Genomic DNA, 10225 nt, shown 5'->3' on the forward strand with positions numbered 1-10225 from the left:
GCCTCAGTATATCAAAAGCTATTATGCCCTAAGGTATATGGGCATAAATTTAAAGTATACGAGTCAGTAAAGCCTATATACTATCAAATATTAACGTTATCCGTACAGAACAAAGCCTAAATAGCGAAATATCGCATAAAGAGAAAAAGTTTAAATCCATAACTATGAAAAATATTTAAGTTTATGTATATAGGTCTCTAGTATCAAGTCACGCTAGTCTATGATAAAATAAAAGAAAAATTTTACTGCTTTATTTATTGTTTACAGAAATACTTCTGATCTATTATCAATCGATATAGATATATATATATATATATCATGAAATTTACTAGCTATTCATATATTTATAGGGATAATATGTAAAAATGCGTAGAGTACCAGTTTTAGCCTAAGTATATCGTTAAGAAATGAGAAAATTTTGCAGGGTGTGTGTACCTTGCACAGATGTGAATTAGAATTATAGTAATTTAGAAAACCTTCATTCTTTTACGGTAAACTAAATAAGGAAACGAATTGGTAATATTACCCTGATTTAGAATAGCATATTTCTTACCTCTTGTTACTAAATCCAGTTTTATTGTATCAAATTCCCATTCGTCGGCATTATCTAATAACATCTGTGAAATATCAACAATCAGTTTCTATATTGGTGGATATATGAATGTAACATATAAATAGATTATATCATACAAGAATCAATATGTGCCATAATTTAAAGCTAAATCATCAACCAAGAAATTATTACCCGAGGACTAAAATCTACAATAACGGGGATAAATATAGGCTCTTTGCCACTGGCCTGAATTGTATAGTATACAGTCGAGCAGATCTATATTTTTCCCATTATTTGTATTGTATTGGTAAATGCATTTAACTTGTAACTGACTACAGTATAGTATTATTAGCTTTGTAAATACTTTATACGTTTCTATTACAATTATATATTTAATAAAGTAAAGTATTAATTAATTTTGGCTTGAATTACTATGAATAACAATTTATCGTAACTAATATTGGATTATTAGCAATATTTTCGTTTACATGCCTGATTATAAGCTTACAAGATATTATCACAGTACTATACTATCATTTAGGATGGAATGATAAGATCCCAAGTGACTCTTCGATTCACCGTTTAACATTGTACATTGTGCACTTATAGGGGATCCGGTAAAGTTTGAGGAGCTACAATGCATTGCCGCGATAAACATTCTTTGCAAGGTACAAAACAACGAAAATTTCTGTTATAATTTCTATGTGCCGCACAGACAATGTAGTTTACACAACGGTAAAAAACAACACCAAATATATACTATACGGAGCTGAAGTAGTTCAAGATGCATATCTCGAGATCTGTGCTAACTACTAAAGCCCCTTTTAAATAGTACAGTCTCTTAAAATATGTACAAGTACAGTATTGTATGGCATCATACCGTTGAAATGTATATTGTCTATTGCAATAACGATTATACACTATATAAGGCCAAAGGGAACTTCAAAGGATTAATATAATAGATAAAACGCCAAAATGTATACAGTACGTCATAAACAATAACTCGATTAATGATCAGGATGATACGCACACATCTCTATTACAATATACGCGTATATTGTAAATTTAATTAATTTATATGCATGCTCGAAGTTACGTGCTTGAGGAGGGAATATTAAAAAAAATAATGAGAATTTTAAAAAAATAAATACCTATAGAATTCAATACAGTATCAACTGCTGATTATCTGAAATTGATAACCCGGTAGCGATCATTATAACTGATAAGGTAGAATTGAAATTGGGGTATGTTAAGTTAATTATGGTGCTTCGTCTCCGACGGTGAGAGGAATCTGCGATTATTAAAATCCTTCTTGAATCTGATTTATGCAACTACCGTATAAGGCAATATTGTCTTGCTATACAAAGCATAATAATTTTTTTTGCATATCAACAGTTTTACAGTTTGCGTACGTATTTAGCGAAAATCAATGATGCATTATATCAAGCTTTAACAGTAACTATTTAGATCAAGTTAAATTTATAACCTTACACTCCAACTATCACATTGTGATACAAATGTATATATATATACAATATAAATAATAATCGTATGTTATCCTTTAAAAACATGTAGTTCATTAATCCATTAAGATCCTGTAGAACCGGATCAATACTAGAACCTTTACGTCATACTGTACATTAACACGAAGTTTCAGGAGTGCAAAGTTATAAAATATTTTCTTCCCTTACAACTCTACTCAACGATCTGGTCTATAGCATATCTCGTATGATAGCTATCATTATCGGATGTTAAATTGATTATATCTCGTGGTCAATACGTTACGATGTTATGCTTACAAGTTATAAGTGTATAACAACGATCTATAGTTGCTAGTTGTCGATAGAGCAATTATACATTGATACGCGTTTACTATTGTTTCAAGACTTACTTGCCAATATGTTAGCTATTTATACATTTTAGTAAGCACAATACTGTAGCAACGATTCATAAATATTGTATATAAACGTATTAATTCACTTAATGACAACACCTGCAAAATGGTCAATTGCAAGAATGAAGTAACGCAATTTAGTCTGCTGCCTGAAGCTATAAAGTACCCTGAAGCATCAAATATGAGCTAATTGAATATAAAACTAAACACTGTTAGGATGAGAACATAGTGTCATGATCAACACTATTATTCAATATACTGTACAGTATATATAAAATTCTTGTGATACGTTTGTGGCTTACAAAGTAATGAAATTGCATGTATTGTTAATACGCTTACTAATCGACTGGTATTCATAAATTACATAAGTACATTTTATGGATGTAATGGTATGTAAAAATGCAGCAATTTATACGGCATCGAAAATTATCGTATCGTCTAATGATTTAAAGCAAAATAAAAGAATTAAAGTTTGATTATGCATTATTAAAAGCTCAAAGATAGCAATCGATTTTAACGATCAATATAATCTCAAATTAAAATTTCTTCATTTAAAATGATTCAGTCGTTGCAATGACTCACTAAGGATATGAGAAAATCAGGCAGTATAAAATATGTTCCATGCAAGTAATGACAGGAATCCGCCTATTTATTTTGTAGTATACTTAATTAAAGTTAACAAGAGTGCTATAAAGACTGCCCGATCAAGATAAAAGTATGCACTGTTATGAACCGCGCCAACAACTATTTTAGCTTCTTGTGTAATCGCTGTCAATGAAAAGTAGTAATGCCAGCAATATGGCTTTTACGTATGAGACTTGAAAAGCATCGATTAACTTTTTACCGGAAATTGATGAGGAAATAGGTCCTATTAGCTGGATATTTCGTTAATGCAGTAAGAATGTCAAGGAGATGAAAGTAGATTTCTATTTGGAAAGTGTCAATTGGTGTATGTATGTATACCAAGGTAGACATGGTCAATCACTTGCGAAAAGATGGTATCTTGCACTGCCAATGAAAGAATGATACAACGTACCATCGCTGCTAGATGATATTACTAGGTAAACTATTGTGTCCCGATTAGCGTAAAATCACATACATTTAAAATATACCGTACTTCTATGCTCCATTTTCCATTTTTATCTCTCTACTTGTCAGACAAATAAACAATAATTTTTCACCCGATGATGATAATAATATTATTAATTAAACAATACGCGTTCAGACGTAACATAGTAACAAGACGCAATATTTATAAAATGTCCACATCTACTGTGCTATATACGGGTGAACAGTACTGTTGTATATGCCTTGTGCTCCATATCAAAACGGCGAAACTAGTCAGTCTGTTGGATCATCATGTAAAGCTATAAGTAGAAGTGAGTGGTGGGTGATTCAATGTGATACCGTAAAATAGTTATGAAGTACTTTATTGATGGTTATTGACAATGCTTCACTAATATCATTGTCTAACTTTGGTCTATGGCAGCACTAAAGAGGATGTTACCGACGTCAATGTGAACTGTGCACGTATAATCCGATTTCCAATAAATACAATTTTTAGAAAAACAAGACTTTGGTGTATTGCTTAAGTTGAAGTGTACTAGATTGCAATTAGCGTCTTGTTGGTGGACAACAACTAGGCATTATTGTAAGAGCAGGGATAAAATGTTGAAATTATTTTCAATTTAATTTGACCCATAATAGAAATACTGTAAGCATAGTCATTGAATAGGATGCAATGGTAAGCATATCGTATTTACAGCTAATAGCATGAGAATAGAATACAGTAACAAAAAACTTATTTACCTGCGTTAGGCCAGGATATTCGGTGTCCAAGACCAGCGTCGGTAAATGAGTGTGCTTGGATGCATTGAAATAGCTTTTGTTATCACTAAATTTTGTACCAATACTTGATCGTCGTAACAACATGCAATTTCTATAACGCCGCCTTGCAGTACAATTGTCTACGGTAGTTTCGTTGATTGTAGTTGAAGTATCTAAACGACAAGAGACAATAATGTATAGAAATGTTAACAAATAGACATTGAAAGCAAATTCAAAAAAATAGTAGTATATTACTAACATAAATTGTTCTAGCGTAACACTATCACCCGATCAACCTAATTTAAATCGCAATTGACGAGCATATTGGTGTATCATGAGTAAACAAACTGGTTTTCATTGATCAAATTTATCATTTTAATTACGGCATGATCAAAAAATAAACTAACGCTAGTGTATGGTATATTTTAGGACTACATGCAATTTCCCATCGAGTAATAACGCACCATAGTATAGTACAGTCTCCATAGTGGCCTATTACTCTCATCAAAGTAGTGATGAGGAAAAGATGACAAAAAAAAAAAAATTACGTCAAAGTTGCCTTTGTTCCAATCAACAGATACGGCCTATAAGCAGACTGAAATTTGGATCCGATTATCCCTAAAGTGCCTATGACTATTTGTAATAAGGAAATGTCTAGATTGAAGAAACGTATAGGCAACAGCCTAACTTTACTCTATCTCTAGATACTGTATCATGGAAAACAACAAAGAAAATTATTTTGGTAAAGAAATTCCAAATTGTGCGATATTCTCATGGCCTCCCTCTCCCAAAATTGCCAGTGCTTGCTTGCAAATACGTTTCAATGACAAACGATCGCTGATTCTAGCGACAGTTGAAGTATTTTTTTATTGCATCTTGCACAGGGCAATGCCGTATCGTATGCAGTAGCATTGCAATTCATCTTGCATCTATTTACTTACTGTACATTAAAGTGTCTAGTATGACAGTGCTTTTGCCCTTATTTCTGGATCAATGACAACACATGTAAAAATGGATCTACAATCGTGAGTTATCTTATCTGTGTGAAGAGTGATGATTCATAAACTACCTTGTCGTGTAGAGTATTTACTTTTATATTGACAGATTTTATTTTGAAGTGGTTTAGCTTTTTTCTTTTATTCGACAGTATTGGTAGAACTGTATATAGACCTCGTTGGATGATAGCGTTTATTAGCCGACAAGCGGCATATTTCAATAGCCATCTACTGCCATACTTTACTGCTGTACAAAGGTTGTAGTAGTCTGATAACTGTAGAGTAGACAAGTGATATCAAATACAAGAGTCCATGTTGACTTTTTGTCTATCCTGCTACACACACACACACGCATTGAATAAGTCTGACAATATTTTTTTACCGTTTTCGTTGATCAATGTTGATGAAGGCAATTGCGGCAATCTAGCCATACTACCAAGTCGATTTGCTTTACGTGACTTGTCCAAATTTCTTCGTATTCCAATGTCACCTGTACAATATCATGGTGTTCAAGCAAAAGAAAAAACTTTAGCAAACACTCATCGCTGCGGTTTCAACGTTTCAACGGTAACTGATGGCCAATGATATTACTGGATGGCATTATATACGGCTAACGACTGCTTCACTTTGGACACGTACCGTGAGTCCAGTACAGTCGTGTACAGTGTATAGTCGTGTACAGTGTATAGTACTGTACAGTCGTGTACTGTACTGTACAGTGTCCAGTACAGTGTACAGTACAGTACAGTCCTGTACAGGGTGGGACGGACGTGTGACAGACAAAATACCAATTACAGCTTCTGTATGGCAGTACTGTACTCAGTAAGCTTTTGTCACCAGATACTGGAGATTATCGTATGATGTCAGTGTACACTCACTGCTGACAGAGTTCGCATGCACTGGACAGTACCGTGCCAGACGAGTGTCAACAGTTTCCAAGGAAATCAACACGATTTCAACCGCACTTGCTTGAATATTATTCTACATTGAACGCTTAACTTAAATCTTTCATCATTTCGTTCGGAAATCAATCAATGAAAAATTCGACAATGTTATTTAAGGACTGCAAAATGGATATTCCATTGATCAAACTGGACACTGTTATTTAAGGACTGCAAAATGGATATTCCATTCATCAAATTGGACACTGTTATTTAAGGACTGCAAAATGGATATTCCATTCATCAAATTGGACACTGTTATTTAAGGACTGCAAAATGGATATTCCATTCATCAAATTCGACACTGTTATTTAAGGACTGCAAATGAATATTCCACTGATCAAATTGGACACTGTTATTTAAGGACTGCAAATGGATATTCCATTGATCGAATTCGCACATACAGTACTGTACTGTACAGCTAGACCAAACTAAACTCTGCAGACAGCAAGTTGCAATCTCTAATGCCAGCTATCCTACAGTCAACCAAATCAGCTTTAGTAGCAAATTCATTTTGTTGATTCATTACAAGCCAAAGGGAAATATCGACCAATCAATTCATATCATACGTTTGTTACCTACGTTCTACCTTATGCCTACAGACTATACTCTAAAGTGCATCTTAACACGCGCCAATCTACCTCTAGGATTTACGATGCTGCATAAATACATTATACACTCCAAGCTGAAGCGTATTTCCGATATGATTTAGAGTTAGTTAACCCACGGTTTTAATCGTAAAGTAATTGAAACTTACCAAGCATTCGAACGTATTGCGCATCAATATCGTTTCGATCGTAGGAGATACCACCTCGTCTCTATCATTAAATTCAATACAAAAAAAATGAATTGTGGCAACAATATAGTTAGCAGAATACTAATCTTACATAAAACACAATAGAGATCAACTACTCAATTTTATCTTCTCCTAGTCGATTTAAGAATATCGGCAATTTTAAATTTGGGTTTAAAATCTTTACGGCGCTATGTTATGATTTACTGCTGTATTCATTTGTATAATATGGCATTGACTCTACTCTGCTGCGGTGTTGCGCATTACCCTTCGATAGATTTACCGAGAAGCTTTAAATAATATACGCTAAATGTAATTCTGTGATGAATGTACAATTTTCATCCTGGCTGACCTAGGAGTAAATCCAACACAATCTAGAATACAGTACTCAACTTTCCAACAATACCGTATATCACACGATATCATTCACTTTGCCGTGTATCAAACCCCTTCAATATAAATATACTAATTTTATTAATAGACCTATGTTCGCGTATGCATGTAATTAACATAACACCAACTACAAATCATCAACCATGAGGTATTTACTGCTATAAATTTTCTATTACCGTCATACAAATAGTCGTGCTTGTAGTCACTGAAATGACAGACTTGATGTATTATAAATCTTCAATTACGAATGTACAACTACAGTACCGTATGTAGCCAACGCTAAATACTATATATCAACACATATCATACGAGTACATGAAGTACACTTGAGTGTTTTTACAGGAATCCTGGCTGCACTCCCACACCTACTAATAACGATAAATTCGACGTAGATTCATTTTTGATGTTCAGAACTTGCTGTATTGATATTTCAATAAACGATGTACATTACCGTAATATATCAACATGTATTGAATCAGTTTCAGCATGCAGCAATTACGTTACTAATTTTGTACAATAACACGGAAATATGGCTCATGTAATATTCAACGATGCCACTTAATATCTAGTTTAAAATACCAATGGCTAGGACTAAGGACTATAGATAGTCCACGCATATACTCAATATTGGAGTATTGATAAAAGGCAAAAGCCTCAACATCCTTCAGTAAAAACGCAGGAATGACTATGGCAACATGGTGGCTAAGTAAATCATGAATATCATGAAATTCACACTGGTCGATACGATACAGTCTTGCTGGCTTTGTATTTCATAATGCTTGTTACATGAGAATTTTATGTGGCAAAACAGAAGCCCTTAGGATTGCCGAAAAAAATGTTGAAACTTGGACAGCAATGACCTCGGTATATTCTACATTTTACCGAAAAGTAGAAGTACCGTCTATATTCAAATTTACTCTTCAGTCATTAATGTTACTTCTACATATTCAGCGGGTAAAGCTTTAGCAAGTCTGAATAGGATGGATTCTTCTGCTCATAGGTGATATACTGTCAGTTTTTACTTTATCAGAACTACAAGTGTACCTTCAATCTTTGATGAAAAGTACGCCAATAATGCCTGTACTAAAATTCGTGACAAAAGTTAAAATGAATTTGCGTATCGAATGTGAGGGCCATGAATATTATTCACGATGGTAAAAGTAACCAAGTCTGCAATATTTTATGCTAAACGTGGCGGAATTCAATTAGCATTTTATTCGTTCAACACTACACCAGTGTAGGACATTGGTACTGTCCAGTTGCAATTGTCTACCGCTCTACCGGTAACCTCAGAAAAGAATTGAGCAGTTGCACAGTACTCTACTGTATTGTATTGTCCCGTTGTAGCCTATTTACACTAATATGGATCCTAAATTCATGATAGAACGTGCCATTACTTGTAAGTTTAGTTTGGCATAATCGTCTGTGCGTATTCTTGCTCATTTATGAGTTCTAGTATTGAAATACTCAGTAACTTTGGTCAGTAAATAAACATACGTGCGTGGGTGAGTACACGCTTCAAAAGTTGACAATTTACAGTACGTCCAGTAGAGACCCTTTCAAGTCTCTAGTGTAGTCTAGCTTATTGTAGTGTAGTGCGCAGGAACAAAAACTTCCATAGTGTACAGTACAATATACTGTAGTGTAGTGAAAAGATTTGTACTGTACTGTATTGTACTGTACTGTACTTAATTATATGAACACGTACCGTCGTCATTAATTGAATTACCTAGTATCAAATGAGTACAGTATACGTACTACATACAGTACCTGAATGTATGATTTACAAGAACGCTATTGTACAGAAAATGCCAACGATGGAAATCATACTAATCACATCGAATAAAATCACCTTCCATGTTAAATTATGACTCTACTATACACTTTCAATTAAAATAAAAAGAAGATTGTATTGACTGCCAAGACAAAAAAGAGCTTCTTCATCGTTATCATACAGTACAGTATACCAAAACCGAGAAGGCAATCAACACCGTATGAACTGTAAAGGCGCAGTAACGTGTGGTAGATGGAAGCGGATAGCACATCGCATTAAATAATTATTAATTTAAGTAACTTACTTCTAATCTTGGTAATCCTTCAAAGAGCGATGAACCTGAGCTAAAGCTGATTGCGCCACGACGATGAGCTAATACATGCCTAGGTATAGTACGATCCAGTGGTAAATGCGGTAAACTAAAACGGTGCACTTGAATCGCACCGATGTCCATTCCAACTACAGTCAATTTGAACCTGTAGTGTCGTTGGAAAAGATAAAACCAAATGAAAATAATTGTACTAACAGTAGATAGATTATGAACAAGTTCTACAGTCTACAAATCGAATTTTTTGCCATCCACTCGCTGAAGTTTCCAGTAGTGTACTATAGTACAGCACAATACGGTTACAGTATGCTCAGTTAATACTGTACACCAGTGCTACAATGACTGAACAGCCTTGGTCTACACATACAACACAGTACAGTACAGTCCGGCTACAGTACATTGTATTGTAATTTACAGTGTACAATGTACTGTACCCTCCACTCAATACAGTAGTGCTACTCACTCAGTAGTCAGTACAGTCCTCTGTAAATATTTGTACAGAACTCTTTGACGCCAAATGGAGTAAAAAAAATAAAAGAAAAAGCTTCAGTACAGTACAGTATAGTCCAGTACAGTGTACAGTACAGGGACTTCACAGTATATACACTGTAAGATTTTCTTTCAGTACTGTACTGTCAAAAGGAATAACTCTTAAAACTCGACATATAAAAGAATGACCTTGCCAGCATGACCATTCGATCACGAAGGTAGATTTACCTCCAAATCA

General features: G+C 34.1%; 1 protein-coding gene across 1 annotated transcript in view; it reads right to left on the bottom strand.

Annotated features, from left to right (window-relative positions):
- TRIADDRAFT_57919 (uncharacterized protein) overlaps positions 1–9624 on the bottom strand; it is a gene marked incomplete at both ends in the record, with an annotated part of 12397 nt that extends 2773 nt beyond the window's left edge. The window contains 6 exons of the mRNA XM_002114241.1: positions 554–641; positions 746–799; positions 4257–4447; positions 5652–5759; positions 6968–7028; positions 9475–9624. Of these exons, the coding sequence (XP_002114277.1) occupies positions 554–641; positions 746–799; positions 4257–4447; positions 5652–5759; positions 6968–7028; positions 9475–9624 (652 nt within the window). The remainder of the gene's footprint in view (positions 1–553; positions 642–745; positions 800–4256; positions 4448–5651; positions 5760–6967; positions 7029–9474) is intronic.
- Positions 9625–10225: the final 601 nt, after the last annotated feature.

Source organism: Trichoplax adhaerens, genomic scaffold, assembly GCF_000150275.1.
Source record: "Trichoplax adhaerens TRIADscaffold_7 genomic scaffold, whole genome shotgun sequence".
NCBI classification, from domain to species: domain Eukaryota; kingdom Metazoa; phylum Placozoa; class Uniplacotomia; order Trichoplacea; family Trichoplacidae; genus Trichoplax; species Trichoplax adhaerens.